This window comes from Ursus arctos, unplaced genomic scaffold (assembly GCF_023065955.2).
Source record: "Ursus arctos isolate Adak ecotype North America unplaced genomic scaffold, UrsArc2.0 scaffold_12, whole genome shotgun sequence".
NCBI lineage: Eukaryota > Metazoa > Chordata > Mammalia > Carnivora > Ursidae > Ursus > Ursus arctos.
This window is the reverse complement of record NW_026622786.1, coordinates 42,536,160-42,558,401: the sequence shown is the minus strand read 5'-3', so window position 1 is coordinate 42,558,401 and position 22,242 is coordinate 42,536,160. Positions and strand designations below refer to the sequence as shown.

The 22,242-nt window shown below is 36.9% G+C and overlaps 1 protein-coding gene across 3 annotated transcripts in view; it reads left to right on the top strand.

Moving 5' to 3' along the window:
- Nucleotides 1-22,242, top strand: part of AK5 (adenylate kinase 5) — a 233,867-nt gene that overhangs the window by 41,791 nt on the left and 169,834 nt on the right. For all 3 annotated transcript variants that reach the window (XM_057310547.1, XM_057310548.1, XM_026497778.4), the window contains exon 6: nt 11,893-12,084. In XM_057310547.1, coding sequence (XP_057166530.1) covers nt 11,893-12,084 — 192 coding nt within the window. The remainder of the gene's footprint in view (nt 1-11,892; nt 12,085-22,242) is intronic.

Here is a 22,242-nt window from a genome sequence, read left to right as displayed (position 1 = left end):
CCCACATCTTTGGCAAATGTCCCTTTGGGTTGTATGGATTTTCTTGGAAAGCCAGCAATGGCTGGTCACGTCTTTCTCAAGCAGCATCACACTAAAGCTCAATTAAGTAGCATTTTTAATTCATTTTTAAATTGTTCCTAGTATATAGGATAAAATTGATTCTTGTATACTACTTTTGTAGGCAGAGACCATGCTAAATTTGCATATTTATTCTAATGGCTTTTAACTTCTTTTGAAGTTTTTACTTGTACAATCACATTGTCCCAAATGACTATTGTATTTCTTTCTTTCCAATCCAGTGTTTTATTTCTTGTTCATGTTTTATTGTACTGTCAAAAATCTTCATTACAATGTTGACTAGAAATGCTTATGATAGGCATTTTTATTTCAACGGGGGAAGGTGTCAACATTTCTCAATTAAGTGTGATGCTTGCTATAAATTTTATGTATTTATTCTTTACCATATTATGGATGTTCTGTTGAATTCCTAGTTTGATAAGAGTATTTATCATGAATAAATGTTAAGTTTTACCAATTTTTTTCCCACATTTATTTATTTGTTAAGATGATCTTTTGATTTTTCTCTTCTATTCCATTCATTTGATAAATTACAATGCTTGATTTTTGAAAGGCAAACTAATTCTTCCTGCATGGAATAAACCCAAATTGGTCATGATATCTTCGTGGATTTTATATCTTGATGGATTCATTTGCTGATATTTTACCTAGAATTTTTGCATCTATGTTCTTGTGTGAGATTGTCCTATAATTTTTCTCTTTTAATGCCCTTATTTGACTTTGGATTCAAGATTATGCTGGCCTAATAGAATGAAGTGAGAAATACTCCTTTGATATTTAGTAGAAGGGTTTCTGTTAGCTTGATGTCTGGTACAATTCACTGGTAAAGCCATCCGGGTTTTGAGCTTTCTTTGTGTGAGGGTTTTGAATATGGATTTAATAACCTGATTTTCTGTTTATTCTTCTATCAGTGTAGGGAAGTTGTGTTTTTCTAGAAATCTGTTCATTTCATATAAATTTTGCAACTTGTTGTCATTAAGTTCTTAAAATCCTCTGTCCTCTTAATCTCTGTATGATATTTAGGAATTCATTCCCTCTTATCAATATCTATTTTTGCCTTCCCTCTTTTTCTTGATTAGTTTCACCAGGGACCCTTAATTATACTATGTTTATTTTTTATTTTTTCCTCACTATTATCTTTATCTTTTCTCTCTTTCTACTTTTTAGTCAACCTAAAATGGCCTTTTTTTTTTTTTTTTTTTTACCATTTTGAGATGAATGCTTAGGTCCTTAATTTCAAGGATCCCTCCCCCCCCCCACTGCAACGTATTCATTTAAGGCAATAAAATGTTCCTGTGACTATGGGTGTAGCTACATCCCATAAGTTTTGAAATGTCATAATTTATTATCATTTAATTAAAAATATTTTCTACTTCCACTGTGATTTCTTTGACTGAAGATTATGTTAATGTGTATTGTTTAATTACTAAACACAAGGATTTTTTAATTTCTAGTTTTATTATTTATACAGAGCTTACTTCCACTGTAGTCACTGAAGGTAATCTGAGTGTGAGTTTCAATCATTTGAAATTTATTTAAATTTCCTTTATGGTTCAGAATATGGTCAACTTTTATAAATTTTCTGTGTGTATTTTAGAAGACTTTATATTCAACTTAGTGGTAGTATCTATGTATCTATCTATCTATCTATAAAGTTGTTAATTGTATGAAGATCTCCTTTCTTTACTGATTTTTTTGTCATGTGTTCTATCAGTTACTTGCAACGATATATTAAAATCTCCCACTATGACTGTAGATTTGTGACTTTCTTCTTTTAGTTCTGTTTAAGTTCAGCTTTGTGTACTGAGAGGCTATATTACTGAGTCATGCAAATTAAGGTTATTATTTCTTCCTGGATAATTAACCTTTTATCTTAATGAAATGTCACTCTTTAGCTCCAGTAATACTTCTCTCCTTAAAGTCTATACTTTGACATGTGTTCACGGCTTTTTCACTTTTATTGAAGTATAATTGACAAACAAAAATTATACAACTTGATGTTTTGATATATGTGAAATGATCACCACAGTCTAGCCAACTAACATATCCACCACCTCACATAGTTACCAGTTTCTTCGTTTTTCTTTTTTGTGGTGAGAACGCTTAAGATCTACCCTCTTAGCAAAGGTTCAAGTATATAATACAGTACTGTTAGCTATACTCACATCGCTATCCTTTAGATCTGTGGAGCTTACTCATCTTGCATAACTGATAACTTGTACCCTTTCACCAACATCTCCTCATTTCCCTCTCTACCCAGCCCCTGACAACCACCATTCTGCTCTTTGCTTTTGTGAGTTTGACTATTTTTTTATTTTTATTTTTTTAAAAGATTTTATTTATTTATTCGACAGAGAGAGAGACAGCCAGCGAGATAGGGAACACAAGCAGGGGGAGTGGGAGAGGAAGAAGCAGGCTCATAGCGGAGGAGCCTGATGTGGGGCTCGATCCCATAACGCCGGGATCACGCCCTGAGCCGAAGGCAGACGCTTAACCGCTGTGCCACCCAGGCGCCCCATAGTTTGACTATTTTAGATTCCACATATAAGTGAGATCATGGAAGTATTTGTCTTTCTGTGTCCTCCAGATTCATCCATGTTGTCACAATGGCAGGATTTCCTACTTTTTTTAAGGCTAGATAATATCCCATTATACCTATATTCCACATTTTCTTTATCCATTCATCTGCTGACAAACATTTAGGTTGTTTCCATATCTTGGCTATTGAGAATAGTCCTGCAATGATTATGGGAGTGCAAATATCTCGAGATATTGATTTTGTTTCCTTTGGCTATATACCTAGAAGTATATTTATGGATTCAGAGGTAGTTCTATTTTTAACATTTTTGAGGACTATCGATACTGCATTTCATAGTAGCTGTACCAGTTTGCTTTCCTACCAACAAAGGTTCCCTTTTCTCCACATCCTTGCCAATACTTGCTATCTTTTGTCTTTTTGATAATAGCCATTCTCACAGGTGTGAGGTGATTATCTCTTTGTGGTTTTGATTTGCATTTCCTTGATGATTAGTGATGCTAAACACCTTTTTATGTACTTATTGGCTATTTGTATGTGTTCTTTTCAGAAATGTCTGTACATTTTGCCCCTTTTTTGTAGAAAATGGATTATTAGGAATTGATTTTTTCCTATTTTTTAAATTGAGGCATAATTGACATAACATTAATTAATTTCAGGTGTACAGCATAATGATTCCTTATTTGTATATGCAAAATGATCACAATAAGTCCAGTTGCTATCCATCACCATACATAGTTACAAAAATTGTTTTTCTCATGATGAGAACTTTCAACATCCACTCTCCTAGGTACTTTCAGGTTTTTTTCCCTTTGCCCATCAAATATCAAATCAGGTTTGATATTTGTATAGTTTTACCACCTTTCTATGGGTTAATGTTTCCATGATATATTTTTTCCATCTTTTTACTTTTAGCATTTCTGTATCTTTCTATTTCAAGTTCACAGCTATATCAGGCACCTCTGATGCCCTATATTATATTCTCACAGCCCACCTATCACTCGGTCATTACTGCTGTGACCAGCTTCATGCCATTGTAATGTATGGCAACTCACTGGGGATGTTTGGCTTCCTGCCCAGGGACTCATGCGTCCACAACGTGAAAGCATGGGGAAGGTAATATGTCTGGGAGCAACTCTTGACCAGTAGGAGACAGGACCTGGTGGACAGAGACTCCTCACGTGTGCCCCTCAGAAGGCCCAGCAGCACGGAGGTCCCAGCCCCCAGTTGCAGTGACTAACTGAACATCGCACATTTGCATTCGCTTGCCCTCCTCCTCTAGATTCTCCCCAGTCCCCACTGCCAGCTTTCCTGTGTATGGCTGCTTTCATGCTACAAGACCATATGGCCTGAAAAGCCTAAAATATTCATTATCCAGCCCTTTACAGAAAAAATTTTCTGACTCTTGTTCTAGGGATCACAGCGTACATCGTTAACTTAATGTCTCATAGAATTCAATATTTCTGCCACTTCCTGAACAAGCCCTTAAAACAGTTGAACTTCATGTACCTGCCTCATGACTAATCTCTATTTTTAAATCCCAAAATACTTTCAGTATTCTTTTATATGGTCAATACTCATTTAGGTTTACCTACATATTTGCCATTTCGTTGCTGTTTATTCATTCCTCTGGGCCAATTTTCTATCTTGGATCATTTGACTTCTACCTAAAGAATATGTTTAAATGTTTCCATTAGTGTAGAATTTCTGAGGACAGATACTGTCAATTTTTGTTTGTTTGAAAATATCTGTATTTACTCCTAGTTTTTGAAAGATATTTTTACTGCCTTCAGAAACCTAGGTTGGCAGTTGTTTTGTATTGGCACTTTGAACATACCATGTCATTGTTTTCTGGCTTTCATTGTCACTTTTGAAAATACAGCTGTTCATTGTTGCTCTTCTGAAGGTAATCTTTCTTTTCTTCTGGCAGCTTTAAAGATTGTTTTGTTTTGTTTTGATTTGGTCTTTTTGTCTGTCGAAACTTTTAGCGGTTTTACTCTGGTATGCTTAGATCTGAGGTTTTCTGTTTATTCTTCTTGGCTTTTATATTGCTTCTTGAATCTGAAACTTGATATCATTTGTGAGTTTAGAAAATTCTTAGCTGTTGTATTGTCTAATACCACTTATTCATTTTCTCTCTTCTTCTAGAACTTTCTAACCATTCTCTCTCATTTGTCCCTTTTGCTGTTTGATGTACTTTTCCTACTCCTGTCTCCCCTTTATTTCATTCTGGATATTTTATTCTGTTCATTTAGTTCACTAGTTCTCTTTTCACGTATGCCTAATTGACTGTTAAATACATTTAATCACCTAATATGATGGGAATTTGGGGGTGATTCTAAAGGGATTTTGTCCTGTGAGGCTGGTTCACACACTCTGATGGTGTAGCCCTATGGAGTCCAACCAAAAGGGGGCAGCAGTAGTAGTTTCTATAGCTCCTTCTCCTGGGTGGGACCCATATTCTAGTTTTTGTCCCCCAGGCCTGTAGTCTGTTTAAAGTTCTGCCCAGAAATTATTTCCATGTTAAATGATAGTGAAGTCTAATTATCTATCCTTTTTTTCCTTTTATGATCTAATCTAGCTTCTGTGATAATGGTGTGTGTTCAGCAAAAGTTTAATGGATGAAAGAAATAATTTACTTTACATTTTCACTGTGGGCAGAATAGGGAAGCAAATTTAAGCCCAATATTAGAAAGAACTTCTCAGTTATTAGAATCTTCCAATAAAAAAAGGGGCCACCTTGTAAATAGTAAGTACCCATCCCAAGAAATGCTCACAAGAACGTTCAAGTTCAAATGTTCAACTTTAAAAATCACTTGTCAAGAGACTGTGGAGATAATTACAGATGTGGCATTAATTTGGGTCAGATAATCTCTCGAGTTTTTTCCAGCCTTTAGTTTCTGTGATTTTAGTTTTTGTTCCAATTTGATCTTCTCTCTCTCTCTCTTTTTTTTTAGTACATTGCTTCCTGGTTTCTGACAGTGTCATCTGAATTATGGAGTGTAGGCCTTCTGACACATCTTCATAAAGAATAGGCCAGTCAAAAGTACTGACAGGGACAGGGAGTATTAAAACAAGCTCACTTGGCAATCTGACACAGTGAATATGTCTTTGCTTATCAAAGGCAGTCACAGGTTCTTTTCAACAGAGTAATCATTCAGGTAAGGGTCTTTAAGTCAATGGACAGAAGATTGGCATGTCTATATAATGACAGAAAAAATTGATTTAGTTGATTCATTAGGAGAAATAATATCAGCGACTGAGAAGCTTACTTCTTTGTAGACAAAAGTGGTATCTCAAATTTTGTTCTCATTTATATATTTATTCATTCATTCATTGAATCAGCAAATATATTTTGAGAACCTAGGGTAAGAAAAGGTATGTCAAGGATCCATTTTGTTTGGTGATACTTCTCAACATGTCAAAAGTGCATTTTATGAAAACTTTCTAGGGACTTCACATCTTTTGGAATGCAATGGTATCTGCTTCTAACTTAGAGGAAAAAACATAAACAATTGAAATATTTTTTCCCTTTAAAATGGAGTACTGTTGGAGAAGATGAGACCCTAATGACCGGGCATGCGTGGGGTTCCTAGGACCAGATGAGCACACTAGTGGCTGTGGGCACTCTGCTGAGCCGTCAGCCTGTTATCCCCAGCTGCCACAGTCCTCACCGGTTCTACATCATAGTTGTTTTTTCTATTTCTAATTATATCTTGTGTCATTTATACCAAAGAAAGATAGCGAGTTATCAGTTATAAAATTAAATAACTTTCCAGATTCACTTCAAAGTCATCTTTCTCAAACCTAAAGTTGAATTTCACTGATCAAAACTCTTAGATATGCCTCTTAAGTTTTCTATAAACCTGAAATTGCTTTTTTAAAAAGGGCTTTAATTTAAAAAATAAATAAAATGCAATTTTATTCGATGTCTGAAAAAGTCTTATATAAATTTCAGTCTTGGGGGCGCCTGGGTGGCACAGCGGTTAAGCGCCTGCCTTCGGCTCAGGGCGTGATCCCGGCGTTCCGGGATCGAGTCCCACATCAGGCTCCTCCGCTATGAGCCTGCTTCTTCCTCTCCCACTCCCCCTGCTTGTGTTCCCTCTCTCGCTGGCTGTCTCTCTCTCTGTCAAATAAATAAATAAAATCTTTAAAAAAATAAATAAATAAATAAATTTCAGTCTTACCTAAATTTCTCTACTATTTCAAAAGCCAACAGTAAAAAACAAAATATAGTGGTGATTACATATGTGTCTATCTATGACTTCATTGTGTTATGTAGGGAGAAGCACTTACATTGTAGCCTGAAGCAAAACACAAGATGTATTAAAGTAAACGATTTCATTTGTTTAAATGCAAATTGAAAGAATTTCAAAAGTCAGAACGTTTTTATCTGCATTTAATACTAAGCTAGTAATTCAGGGTTTTTCCCCCCTTTATTTTGCTATACATCCTAACTAAACCAAGAGTAATACAATATTTTATTTGTCAGAAATTGTCTTCTTCTTAATATTACCTTTGTGTTTATTTTAAGGAGGGAGCAAGTGGGGGTCGGTGGGGGGAGCGCTGGCCGGGGGTGGGGGGGCAGAAGGAGAAAGAGAATCTCAAGCAGTCTCCATACTTAGCACGGAGCCTGACTTGGAGCTCCATCTCACAACTCTGATGTCATGACCTGAGCTGAAATCAAATGGATGCTTAAACGACTGAGCCATCCAGGCGCTCCCCCCAATATAATTTATTTAAAGCAAATTTTAAAGGATGTCATTTGTTATATTGGGTAAGGCTAAACATTACCAGAGATTTTATTAAACATAAATTTTCCAATATGATAGCTGATAAAATAAAGGTTTTAACTTCAAATAATGCCTTTATCATATATCACACAAAATTAAAGTGATTTTTTTTAAAGTATTGAGGCTTCCCAAAAGCTATTTAGAAGTTGTTTTTCTTTGTTTTTAAGTTAGGAAATACTAAACTACAGAGATGGAGAGCTTTTCCTCTTATTTTACAGTTGAGAAACCTGAGGCTCAGAAAAAAATGAACCATTTGTTCAAAGGCCAAAAACAAATAGATGGCAGCTTCTAGATTCAAATTCAAGATGATCTGAATCTGAAATTCATGCTCTTAATCACTAATGCTAATGTGTGGCTTAGACAGTGGCAGTGGGAGCTTGGCGGGGCGGCGGGGGGTGGGGAGGGTTGAGTGGTATTTCAAAGACAAAACCTGTAGGCAATGCTGAGAGCTTAGAGAGATGATGAGTAAGGGTTCTTTTCTAGCTGAGAGATTTAGGAAAGTAGTGTTGCTACCATAAAATACCATAAAAGTAGAAAAATAAATAAGCAAGATAGGAATTTCATTTAGGGAAAAAGGACCTGAGATTGATTGTGGCCTTGCAAAGTCACAAGTAACATTAAGACTTACAGGTAGAGCCGTCCTATAAAGCATTTGAAAATACAGGTCTTAGATTCTGTTGAAAGTCAGTGCTGAAAATGCAGATTCAGGATCCATCAACTAAGGGTAGTGGCTGAAAGCAGAACAGGTAAAAAAGAATGAGAAGAGGATGAGAATCTGGAGACATGACCTAAAAGCAGGAACATGATCTAAGCATCAAGGAAGGCCCCCACTTGTGGACTTAAGGAGGAAAAAATGTGAGCCAAGAAAATAAATAAATAAACAAATAAATAACAAAAAGTTAAAGGAGGACCAGGACAACCTAGAATCATGAAAGCCAAGAAATATAAACTTGGCTAAAATTTATTGAGCACTTACCATGGATCAAATCTGGGCTGTGTATTTCACATTCATTATCTTATTTAATCTTTATAGTAACTCAAGGAGGTAGATCTGTATATCTTTATTGATAGATGAAGACACAGAGGCTTTGCAAAATTAGCCAATACGCCCGTCACTCAGCTGGCAAGTCCTAGGGCAAAAACTGGAATGCATGTTTCCAGCCTCCAGGGTCCACTTTCCAAACAGTGGTCTCTAGAGTTTACAAGGTGTGGAAAGAAAGTGTTAAAATTGCAATCATTATATCTCTTATTTTTTAAATTGCATTTTTGTGTATGTTTTACAACAAGCATCCTATATATTAGTATGGTGACACATGCATATTTTCTAAATTAATAAGTATATATTGGGGCATATGCTCAAATAATTTACTAATGTAAAGATGCAAAAAATATTGGAATCATCTATTATTTTATTGAATCATTTCTTTAAACTGCTATACAAAACCACCTTTTTGTCTTGTCCCATCTTCAACAAGAAACTACATTCACTTTCTATGGCCATGTTGTCTTTTAAATGCGTACTAGTCCTAATTGATTTAAATAAGAACGATTTATTTCATAGGTTCTTTTCAAGTCGTTCCTTGGTATTTTCAGAAATTTGTGAAAGCTTTTGGGTTAATTGGTTCTTTGTAATAGTAAAAGGAACACAGGCCTTAGACCAGACAGACCTGTGTTCAAATATCAACTTCGACTTTTCTGACCATATGACCTCAGACTATTACCTCATTTCTCAGAGCCTCCCGTTTGTTCATCTGAAAACTGGAGATAACATGTACGTTGCAGAGTATTGCAAAGTTTAGCAATATCATAAGAAAATAACCTAGCACTGGGCCTGGCATACAGTGGATACTTTTAGATTTTTACTTATTAATTTATTTGAGAGAGAAAGAGAGGGCGCACATGTGGTGAGGGGGTGGAGGAAGGGCAGAGGGAGAGGGAAAAAGAGAATCCTAAGCAGACTCTGTGCTAAGCCCAGAGCCCCATGCAGGGCTCAATCTCACGACCCTGAGATCATGACCTGAGCTAAAATCAAGAGTCGAATGCTTAACCAACTGAGCCACCCAGGTCCCCCTACAATTGATACTTTTAAAAGAACAGCAAAAAGTAATAATAGGGGGCGCCTGGGTAACGCAGTCGTTAAGCGTCTGCCTTTGGCTCAGGGCGTGATCCCGGCGTTCCGGGATCGAGTCCCACATCGGGCTCCACCGCTGGGAGCCTGCTGCTTCCTCTCCCACTCCCCCTGCTTGTGTTGCCTCTCTCGCTGGCTGTCTCTCTGTCACATAAATAAATAAAATCTTAAAAAAAAAAAAGTAATAATAGGAGCAGTACTTGTTTACTGTAGAGAATATCTATAGTCAAACCATCATGTCCCCTCTAAAATCCGGTTACATATACCTTTGGAAAAGTTTTGCCTATACTGACCTTAATTTAACCTGGATACTTGTTTTAACATAGACAAAAAGTATTTTCTAGATATATGGAGGTCACTGCATACAGCTGTGCAGATTGGGGAATGCCATTTACATGAGCTACAGGCATACCTTGGAGATATTGTGGGTTCAGGTCTAGAATGCTGCAATAAAGCAAATATCACAATGAAGCAAGTCAGGTGAAAATTTTGGTTTCCCATTGCATATAAAAATTATGTTTACTCTATACTGTATTCTATTAAGTGTGCAATGGCATTATGCCTAAAAAAACAGTGTACATACTTTAATTTAAAAATATTTTATTGTGGGGTCCCTAGGTGGCTCAGTCAGTTAAGCAGCTGTCTTTGGCTTAGGTCATGATCCCGGGGTCCTGGGATTGAGCCCTGCATCAGGGTCCTGGGGTTCTGGGGTCTTGGGATCGAGCCCTGCAGATGGATCTGGGCAAAATCAATTGAAAACCTTTTGGAAAGCATTCACCATTCTAGATGCCATTATGAACATTTGTGATTTGTGAAAAGAGGTCAAAATATCAACATTAACAGGAGTTTGGAAGTTGATTCCAACCCTCATGGATGACTTGGAGGGGTTCAAGACTTCAGTGGAGGAAGTAGCTGCAGACATGGTAGAAATCGCAGGAGAACTAGAATTAGAAGTGGACCTGACGGTATGACTGCATTGCTGCATCTCATATCAAACTTTAAGAAGTGGATTCCTACGGATGAGCAAAAGCAAGTGGTTTCTTGAGATGGACTCTACTCCTGGTGAAGATATTGTTTGATAGCACTTTACCCACAGTAGAACTCCTTTCTGAATTGGAGACAGTCCTCTGAAACCCTGCCGGTACTTTACCAACCAAGTTTATGTAACATTCTAACTCCTCTGTTTTCATTTCAACAATCTTCACAACATCAATTGATTTTCCCCAGATCATCAGAGGAACCACTAACTATGGCAGCCATCGCCTTACAAAATGTATTTCTTAACTAAGACTTGAAAGTTGAAATTACTAGCTTGTCCAAGGGCTGCAGAATCAACGTTGTGGTAATAGGCATTGAAAGCAACACTAATATCACTGTACATCTCCATCAGAACTCTTGGATAATCAGGTGCATTGTTAATGAGCAATAATATTTTGAAAGATATCTTTTTTCTGAGCAATAGGTCTCAACAGTGGGCTTAAAATACTCAGTAAACCATGTTTTAAACAGATGTGCCATCATCCGGACCTTGTTGTTCCATTTTCAGAGCATAGGCAGAGTAGATTTAGCATAATTCTTAAGGGCCTTAGAATTTTCAAAATGGTAAATGAGCATTGGCTTCAACTTAAAGTCACCAGGTGCAATAACTCTTAACAACAGAGTCAGCCTGTCCTTTGAGGCTTTGAAGCCAGGCATTCACTTGTCTACCTGAGAAAGACCTAGATGGCATCTTCTTCCAGGATAAGACAGTTTCATCTGTACTGAAAATCTGTTGTTTTGTGTAAGCTCCCTGCATTAATTATCTTAGCTAAATAACTTGCTAGATAACTTGCTGCAGCTTCTCCCTCAGCACTTGCTGCTTCACCTTGCTCTTCGATGTTACAGAGAAGTCTTCTGTCCTTAAAGCCCATGAACCCACCTCTACTAGCTTCACACTTTCCTTCTGCTGCTTCCCCACCTCTCTCAGCCTTCACAGAATTGAAGAGAGTTAGTTAGGGCCTTGCTCTGGTTTAGGCTTTGGCTTTGGCTTAAGGGAGTGTTGTAGCTGGTTTGATCTTCTATCCATAACTTTCTCCATATCAGCAATAAGCCCATTTCACTTTCACTTTCTTATCATTTATTTGTTCACTGAAGTAGCACTTTTAATTTTCTTTACGAACTTCAAGGTATGCCTTTATAAAAACAGTGGCCCCTCCTATTCTTGTATAGAACAGTAGCCCTAGAAATTATACTGGCAAAGACATAGAGGCCCAAAGATATGGCATCCTCAACAGAATTAAAAGAGATGAATGCCGCTGCCCACACTTGCATTGGTTGGTGTGTTAAATGCTTGTCTGCTTGTTTGATTCTCTTTGCAGATCTGTACTCCTGACTTGGTGGTATTCTTGGCTTGTGCCAATCAGAGGCTCAAAGAGAGATTACTGAAGCGTGCAGAGCAACAGGGGCGGCCTGACGACAATCTGAAAGCTACCCAAAGGAGACTAATGAACTTCAAGCAGAATGCTGCTCCATTGGTCAAATACTTCCAGGAAAAGGGGCTCATCATGACAGTAAGTTAGCTATACTTTTACATGTCTAGTATAAGACCAATCTTTCAGATTTCTAATTCACCTGTTCTCATTTAGAAACCCACTTTACTTAAAAAAAAAAAGTGGCTTTCCTTGGACTTCGAATCCAATAGGAAAAAAATTGATAATTTTTACCTGCTTTGCCTTTATTAAGTCATTATGATAAAAATACTTTCTCTTTAATTTTATAAAAAATGATAAATTTTAACCTTGGCTACAATCCTATAGCCTCCAAAGAAAAAAAAGGCTTTTTAAATAATAATTTGAATAATCTTAAGTAGTACTTGCCTGATTTCCCAACTCTTCTGTCTGTGGAAACCTAATAAAATTGATAGACTTAAAAACACACAGTTGACATAGTGTTACATGAGACTTATATTGTAAGTGAGGTTTTATCACAATGTACCACATAAGGAAATGAGATCCTGATGGCACAAAAAAGTTTCCTAAGGGTTTGACTTGCTTAAAGATGTAATACTGTCTGAAAATGGAAGGCATTGATCTTTCTGCTCCATTAACACAATGCTAATATTAATGTTTTCATAATTCGTTTGTTTCGTGGTTAATGACACTCAATGTACCAATGAAAGAAGAGACTGAATCATTATTTCATACAGTTATTAGAATACAGGAAGTTAGAGGTGAAGATTCAGCTAAATTATAATCCCATCACATCAGAAATTCAAGTATTGAAACAGAGGAGACAAAGGAATCATTGGCCATCTGTAGAAAACATTTTATGGAGGAAGACACTAACGTCAGAGCAGCTCCATGAGACCTGGATGGCGGCAGAGCTCAGCAAAACCCTCCCCCCAGCCCTTGGGTCTTTCTCACCAGACCAGAGATTCCCATCTAGTGAGGTTACAAAGCCCAGTAGACAATCTGATGAAAATAATGCATGTCTTTCTTAATAAAATGCGCATAAGTTTTTTTTTTTTGTTTTTTTTTTTTTACAAATTTTCGGTAAATCTACTGAAGCTCATCCACAGAGCCTATGACCTAGCAATTACTGGGTAAAAAATCTCTTCATTAGACTAAGATGCCCTTAGATCTGAGACAGTCACGACACTTGAATAATAATCTCTTTGCAGTCTTTTTAGCTCTCTAAAGAAATATTTATTTGAATTTGCTCTTTGAGTCAAAGTTGTCATGTCAGAGAACTGTAAATCTGATCTGAAAATGGTTCACAGTGCCAGAGTTCATTTTTTAGTCTAAAAGAGACATTGAAAATAGGAAAGATTCAAGAAAATCAGGGCGGATGTTTCTCTGGCTATTTTTGCTGGGATTTTTCCCCGTTTCTCTTGCAAATTACCGATGCTGACTTCTGCGTTGTGTCATGAAAAAAGAAATTTACCCTACAGACCAAACCCCCAACTGCAAAGTGCAGAGCCAGAGTTTTAATTGATGTTTGCAAGGCTTAAAGGTATTACCAGAGTATCTCTGATTACTCCCTGCCTGTCACATTCGTCATCACAAGCAGAGCAGATTTCCCAAATGAATGCAGAGTGGGGATTGTTAATTTACTAATATTTTGCATGGAGGTGAAATGCCATTGCCTGTAATTGAGGGAGTCAATAACAATGTGGATGACAGCCTGTAACCTCACTGCTAAAACCAAATAAGCTTTAGGATAAATGCCTCTAATTACTGGGAGACTTGCCTTGGAAAGTCACCTTTTGAAAAAGTGGTGAACGCAAACACAGGCTAGGCTCTGGGGAATAGAATTAGGAAATTTCGTCTGTCAAAGAAGCAGGTACTGCATCCTGAATCACATGTCCTCCTTCAGAACACGGATCATAGTTCGGTTTTGGAATTAAAATATATTTGGTAGCATTTCTATCTTTAAAGATGAGTTAAATAATAAAAACAATCATCCATATTAATCACAAGTATATTAAGATTTTAATTAAAAAACTGGGAGTTAATAGAGCAAACCCAAATATTTCCTTTTCTCTGTAGTTTTTTTCTGTTGCTTCCACCTGCCCCTCTTAATTGATTCATCTATTCATTTAGTAAATAATTATTGAGAATCACTGGGTGCCAGACACACTGCTAGGTGCTAGGGATGCAAAGCTAAATAAGCAAAAGGTAAGGACCTTTATTTTGTTCCCTTACGTATTACAAATTGCTAGAACAGTACCTGCCTGGTACATAGTGTGCTCCCAGTAAATGAACAAAGCTTACAGTCTGTGGGGAAAGAGATCCTAAACAATGAGTTATTAAATGTGGTATCTGTCACAAAGGAGAATGTACAAGGCATCCTCACATATGTCACGCACCATGTTAGGAATTGAGTAGAAGTAAGATTACCCACAGGTAAGATTAATCACTTATCTTGGTGTGAAGTTCTTAAAGACCACAGAAACCATGTCCCTCTTCATCAGTCCAGTTGAGATACTTCATCTTGGTGCTTCTCTTCCTTAGGGCTTTGGAGTCTGAAACCCTCACTTGAAGTCTTATGCTCCATTGCCATTTAATAAATTCATGATGCTCTGGGACTTGGTCTCTATCTATAAATTGGAGATGACGTTACCTACCACATCATGTTGTTGTATGGGTGCAATGAGAGAATGTCTGTACCACGGCAGACAGTGGCAATGCAGAGGCCATGTTTAGGGAGCACCATGCAGCCCCACTGCCTGGCTCAGATTCCACCTGTGCCACCTACCTCCTGCGTGACCCCCTGCAGGCTTCTTATCCTCTCAGCTGCCTGACCTGTGAAATGGGTACAATCATCCATCCTACCTCAGTGTAATTATAAGGAGTAAATGGATATCAGGTGTTTAGAACAGTTCCTGGAACATTGTAAGGACAATTCAAGTGATTGATACTGTTTATAATTCTTGTCTTTGTTCCTCTCTCTTCCCTTCCCCTCTCATCCCATCTTTTGGAACCTACCATTACCACTAACAATTCTGTGTTCTTTGAGGGTTCTCTGTTGACTTTTCTCCCATAGATAGATTAGTGAAGAAATCCAAAATGAAGAATCTAGGTTTTAAAAACTTCATGCCAAATTCATTTTTTTTTTTGTTATTGGTTTTTAAATTGTCCCAGTGCTTTTTTAACTTCTATATTGTCTAATCAAGCCATATAATGATTGCATCTGAACCGTGCGATTGGATTGTAGGAAATACTAGCTCATTTTTTTTTCTTTTTTACTTCATCATTGACACTACCTATTGACAGATCTGAGTCAAGAATGAACCCAGTGTGACTGAAGAGAAAACCTAATCAAAATAGACAGGAAAACATGCTGTTATCTGAATACTGTATCTTATTGACATGGTTCCCATCACATGGACCTTTTCATTTTTATTCTTTTATTATACTTACCCATATACAGCCATCTGTGCATGAATTAAATGCTATGAAATCACAAGGCTAGGATATTAGGTACTTCGTAGAATCTTCTCAGACAAGTTTATATGTTGTTTCTTAACTTATTACAGGATCAGATGTAATTGCTAATCATACCTTTTACAGCGCTGTGCTCCTAATTAAATTAGGTGCAATGAGTTCCCCAAGTTTCTCAAGAGTTTTGTTTTGAAATTTGTTTTTTACCGGGATCAAAAAAGCTGCTTATTTAGTCTTACTGAGTAAGCTCTGTTTCATGACATTTTGAAGCACTGGGACTTGATGAAACTATAGAACTCTTGAACCATAATTTCCCTTCTATAGGTTTTTCAAAAGTCTCAATAATATATATATATATATATATATATATAATAATTTTTTATCTTTATTATTTTTTAAAGATTTTATTTATTTATTTGACAGAGAGAGAGACAGCCAGTGAGAGAGGGAACACAAGCAGGGGGAGCGGGAGAGGAAGAAGCAGACTCCCAGCAGAGGAGCCCGATGTGGGGCTCGATCCCTAGACTCTGGGATCATGCCCTGAGCCGAAGGCAGACGCTTAATGACTGAGCCACCCAGGCGCCCCAATTTTTTATCTTTATTTTTAAAGCTTAAAGAAACCCTAGACTGTTTTAATCATCCTCACTAAGTTGGATGAAACTTATTGAAGAAATAGTATTAGGTAAGACAGGTCAAGCTTAAGTAAATTTGATGAACTCTTTAAAAAATATGCACAGTTTTGTTCATTGTTTTGAGAAAAAGATCTTCTAAAATGATTGAAAAATAATAGGGTAGGATGTAATGTTTATATTGTTATTTTCCAAAATGCACCATGCTGTTGATCCAGCCAGAAAAACATGCCACTCACACACATTTATGTGCATTGAATAAATGCTACTTAATATAGATAATAATCAGTGAAGGTCCACATTTAGTTTTAGACTCTGCAGTAAGCAAATGGTCATTTTTCTTCTGGACTTTTTGTAGGAGAAAGCAAGAGAAGCATAACTTCAAGTGAGAAGTAAGCTGTAATCATAAGATGTGTAAAAAGGCCTACTATTTAATACCTAGACTTATCGATTGGATTTCTTCAGCCAGGAAAGACATAGACTGAAAAATGTTAAAATCAGGATTATTTCTCATTCACTAACACCAATTTTCTGGGAAAGTGGGTGAGGGACTAATTTTAAACTGTCTTATTAGCAAGGCCACGTAAACCAGTGACTTCTAATTTCAATAGTGAATAGATCAGAAAAGAATTTTTTTAATTGGGGCTAAGATGAAGTTAGTTTTTTAAGACTTTATTTTTTACAGTAGTTTTAAGTTCATAGCAAAATTGCAAGAGCATAAAGGGATTTCCCAAACACTCCCTCCCCCTAAACGTGCATAGCCTCCCACTCTATTAAATCCCTCACCAAAGTGGTATATTCGTTATAATTGACAAACTTATATCAACACATCATAATCATCCAAAGTTCATAGTTTATCTTATGGTTCACTCTTGGTGTTGTACATTCTATGGATTTAGACAAATGTATAATGACCCGTAATCCATCATTATAATATCATACATAGTAGTTTCACTGCCCTGAATCACCTCTATGCTCTGCCTATTCATTCCTCCCCACCTCTCGCCATTCCCTCACCCTGGCTTCTAGAAACCCGTGATCTTTTTGCTATCTACAGTATTGCCTTATCCAGAATGTCATATGGTATGTAACCTTTTCAGACTGACTACTTTCACTAAGGTTCTTCTATGTCTTTTCATGGCTTGAGAATTCATTTCTTTTTAGCACTGAATAATATTCCATGATCTGAACGTACCATTCACTTGATGGACATCTTGGTTGCTTCCAAGTTTTGGCAATTATGAGTAAATTTACTATAAATATCTATGTGCAGGGTTTTTTTGTGGGCATAAGTTTTCAGTTTGTTTGGATCAATGCCAAGGAGCATGATTGCCAGATCGAATGGTAAGAGTATGTTTAGTTTTGTAAGAAACTGCCAGACTGTCTTCCAAAGTGGCTGTACCATTTTGCATTCCCACTAGCTATGAACTGGCGTTCTTGTTGCTCCATATCGTCACCAGCATTTGTATTTCCTGTCATCGGTGTCCTGAATTTTGGCCATTTTTATAGGTGTGTTAGTGGTATCTTGTTTTAATTTGCATTTCCTAAGTAGCTTTTTTATTTTACTAAGTGAGGACATTGAGGGGAAAAAATCTATTAACTGTTAGAAAGGCATATTTTTAGCACACACACAAAAAATTAGGGAAGACATGGTTACAAATAAAGTCTCTAAATAAATCTATTTGGCTTTAAGCAAAGCTCCCAACATTTGCCCTTTTTTCTCTCATTTTATGGTAGATAAGGGACTACTTCATCACAGACTGGCATCAGTGCTGGGGAACCACTGGCAGAGAGAACACATCCTTGTCAAAACCACAGTATTGTTAATTCACCAGATATCGTCCCTGAGCCCCCAGGTAACCCCTTATGCCCCATATCACTCCCTTCAAATACGAGAATACCCATATTATATATTTCAAATTCACCACTGAACTATGTAGTTCCCATCCCACCAGACACTCATAGCCAAGGGAAAATAAACAGGAATAGTAAAAGCTAATTTAGACAGAACTGAATAATTATTTGTTAATTAACTTAGTTTCATAGGAATCAACACTAACATTTAAACACAAGTACACTTACCTCTAAACTGCCAGTGCATCGCCATTGGTGAATTATCACCATCTCCGCTATCACCACACGGGATGGTGGAAAAGAAGTCTAAATAGCATAAGCCCTCAGCCGATGCAGCAACTCACCTAAACATAAGAAAGGCAATGAAGAAACTTTGTAACAGTTGACCCAAATACATCCATTCTCTTAAAATCACTCAGAGGAAAATCTCATTGCTTCTCAATACTTGAGGTTGATGAATTTGTAAATAGGTAACATAGTGAAGCTGTATTTCCTTTAAATACCGTCACTTATTGTATCCTGTTTAAATATTCATTGTCATGTAATGAAAAGGCCCATTAATTCCTTTTGGGCGGGTTTAGTAACTAAGACAAAATATAGTCAAGGAGTAGTTTTCAAAGGTTAATAAGAAAGGCTATAGAGGTATTCTGGCACATACTTACTTGGGTGTCAGTGGTGTATATGTGTGCTGGATATATGGCCCTCTGAATTGTTTTAACTTCAATTAAAAAAAAAAAACTAAATAGTGCCTTCTGGCATGAAACCTGATACTATTAGCATCTCAGTGTGAAGAGCCCAGAGGAAACATGAGAAATACCCACTTTGGCTTGAATACAGGGCAGCTTATAAGGATTCACACTGTCTGGGCAACAAACATTTATTGAATCCTACTGTGTGCAGAGGCAACAAGACAAAGCTGCCCTAGAAAAACTACTGTTCTTCTTTTAGGAGAGTAGCATCTCAGTAGATTTTTTTAAATGGATATTTGGATTTTTTAAAATTAACATATAATGTATTATTGGTTTCGGAGGTACAGGTCTGTGATTCATCAGTCTTACATAAAACCCAGTGCTCATTACATTATATGCCCTCCTTAATGTCCATCACCCAGTTACACCATCCCTCCATCCCCATCCCCTCCAGCAACCCTCAGTTTGTTTCCTGAGATTAAAAGTCTCTTATAGTTTGTCTCCCTCTCTGATATTTGTCTTTTATTTTTTCCTCTCTTCCGCTATGATCTTCTGTTTTGTTTCTTAAATTCCACATATCATGAGATCATATGATAATTATCTTTCTCAGATTGACTTATTTAGCTTAGCATAATACCCTCTAGTTCCATCCATGTCATTGCAAATGGCAAGATTTCATTTTTTAATGACTGAGTAATACTCCACTGTGTATAGCTATACCACATCTTCGTTATCCTTTCATCTGTCGATGGACATCTGGGCTCTTTCCATAATTTGGCTATTGTGGACATTACTGCTATAAACATTGGGGTGCATGTGCCCCTTCTTTTCACCACATCTATATCTTTGGGGTAAATACCCAGTAGTCCAATTGCTAGGTCATAGGGTAGCTCTATTTTCAACTTTTTGAGGAACGTCCATACTGTTTTCCAGCATAGCTGCACCAGCTTGCATTCCCACCAGCAGCGTAGGAGGATTCCCCTTTCTCCACATCCTTGCCAACATCTGTTGTTTCCTGACTTGTTAATTTTAGCTGTTCTGACTGGTGTGAGGTGGTATGTCATTGTGGTTTTGATTTGTATTTCCCTGAGGCCGAGAGATTTTGAGCAATTTTTCATGTGTTTGTTGGCCATTTGGAAGTCTTCTTTGAAGAAATGTCTGTTCATGTCTTCTGCCCATTTCTTGATTGGATTATTTGTTCTTTGGGTGTTGAGTTTGATAAGTTCATTACAGATTTGGGAGACTAGTCCTTTATCTGATATGTCATTTGCTAATATCTTCTCCCATTCTGTCGGTTGTCTTTTGGATTTGTCAACTGTTTCCTTTGTTGTGCAAAAGCTTTTTATCTTGACGAAGTCCCAGTCATTCGTTTTTGGCTATGTTTCCCTTGCCATTGGAGACGTGTTTTACAAGAAGTTACTGCAGCCAAGGTGGAAGAGGTTGCTGTCTGTGTTGTCCTCTAGGATTTTGATGGATTTCCTGTCTCACATTGAGGTCTTTCATCCATTTTGAGTCTACTTTTATGTATGGTGTAAGGAAATGGTCCAGTTTCATTCTTCTGCATGTGGCTGCAATTTTCCCAACACCATTTGTTGAAGAGACTGTCTTTTTCCACTAGATATTCTTTCCTGCTTTGTCAAAAATTAGTTGACCATAGAGTTGAGGGTTCATTTCTGAGTTCTCTGTTCTGTTCCATTGATCTATGTCTCTGTTTTTGTGCTAGTACCATACTGTCTTGATGATTATAGCTTTGTAATAGAGCTTAAAGTACAGAATTGTGATTCCACCAGTTTTGGTTTTCTTTCTCAATATTCCTTTGGTTATTTGGAGTCTTTTCTGGTTCCATACAAATTTTAGGATTATTTGTGCCAGCTCTGTGAAAAAAGTTGATGGTATTTTGATAGGGATTGCATCAAATGTGTAGATTGCTGTAGGTAGCATAGACATTTTACATGTTTATTCTTCTGATCCATGAGCATGGAATGTTTTTCCATCTTTTTGTGTCTTCTTCAATTTCTTTCTACAGTTTTCTGAGTACAGATCCTTTGCCTCTTTGGTTAGGTTTATTCCTAGGTATCTTATGGTTTTGGGTGCAGTTGTAAATGGGACTGACTCATTAATCTCTCTCTTCTGTCTCATTGTTAGTGTGTAGGAATGCGATTGATTTCTGTGCATTGATTTTATATCCTGCCGCGTTGCTGAATTCCTGTATGAGTTCTAGCAATTTTGGGGTGGAGTCTTTTGGGTTTTCCTCACAGAATATCATGTCATCTGCAAAGAGTGAGAGTTTGACTTCTTCTTTGCTGATTCAGATGCCTTTTATTTCTTTTTGATGTCTGATTGCTGAAGCTAGGACTTCTAGTACTATGTTGAACAGCAGTGGTGATAGTGGACATCCCTGCCATGTTCCTGACCTTAGGGGAAAAGCTCTCAGTTTTTCCCCATTGAGAATGATATTCACTGTGAGCTTTTCATATGTGGTTTTTATGATATTGAGGTATGTTCCCTCTATCCCTACACTGTGAGGAGTTTTAATCAAGAAGAATGCTTTAATCAAGAAAGGATGCTAGTTTTTTCTGCATCTGTTGAGAAGATCATATGGTTCTTGTCCTTTCTTTTATTTATGTAGTGTATCACATTGATTGAATTGTGGATGTTGAACCAAACTTGCAGCCCAGGAATAAATCCCACTTGGTTGTGGTGAATAATCCTTTTAATGTACTGTTGGATCCTATTGTCTAGTATTTTGGTGAGGATTTTTGCATCCATATTCATCAGGGATATTGGTCTATAATTCTCCTTTTTGGTGGGGTCTTTTTCTGGTTTGGAGATCAAGGTAATGCTGGCCTCATAGAAAGAGTTTGGAAGTTATCCTTTCATTTCTATTTTTTGAAATAACTTCAGAAGAATAGGTATTAATTCTTCTTTAAATGTTTGGTAGAATTCCCCTGGGAAGCCATCTGGCCCTGGGCTCTTGTTTTTTGGGAGATTTTTGATTACTGCTTCAATTTCCTTGCTGGTTATGGGTCTGTTCAGGTTTTCTATTTCTTCCTGTTTCAGTTTTGGTAGTTGATATGTCTCTAGGAATGCACCCATTTCTTCCAGATTGCCTAATTTGTTGGCATATAGTTGCTCATAATATGTTCTTATAATTGTTTATATTTCTTCAGTGTTGATTGTGATCTCTCCTCTTTCATTCATGATTTTATTTATTTGGGTCCTTTCTCTTTTCGTTTTGATAAGTCTGGCCTGGGGTTTATTGATCTTATTAACTCTTTCAAAGAACCAACTCCTAGTTTCATTGATCTGTTCTACTGTTCTCTTGGTTTCTATTTCATTGATTTCTGCTACAATCTTTATTATTTTTCTTCTGCTGCTAGGTTTAGTCTTTATTTGCTGTTCTTTCTCCAGCTCCTTTAGGTGTTAGGTTAGCTTGTGTATTTGAGACCTTTCTTGTTTCTTGAGAAAGGCTTGTATTGCTATTTACTTCCCTCTTGGGATCGTCTTTGCTGCATCCCAAAGATTTTGAACAGTTGTGTTTTCATTTTCATTTGTTTCCATGATTTTTTAAAATTCTTCTTTAATTTCATGGTTGACCCATTCTTTAGTAGGAT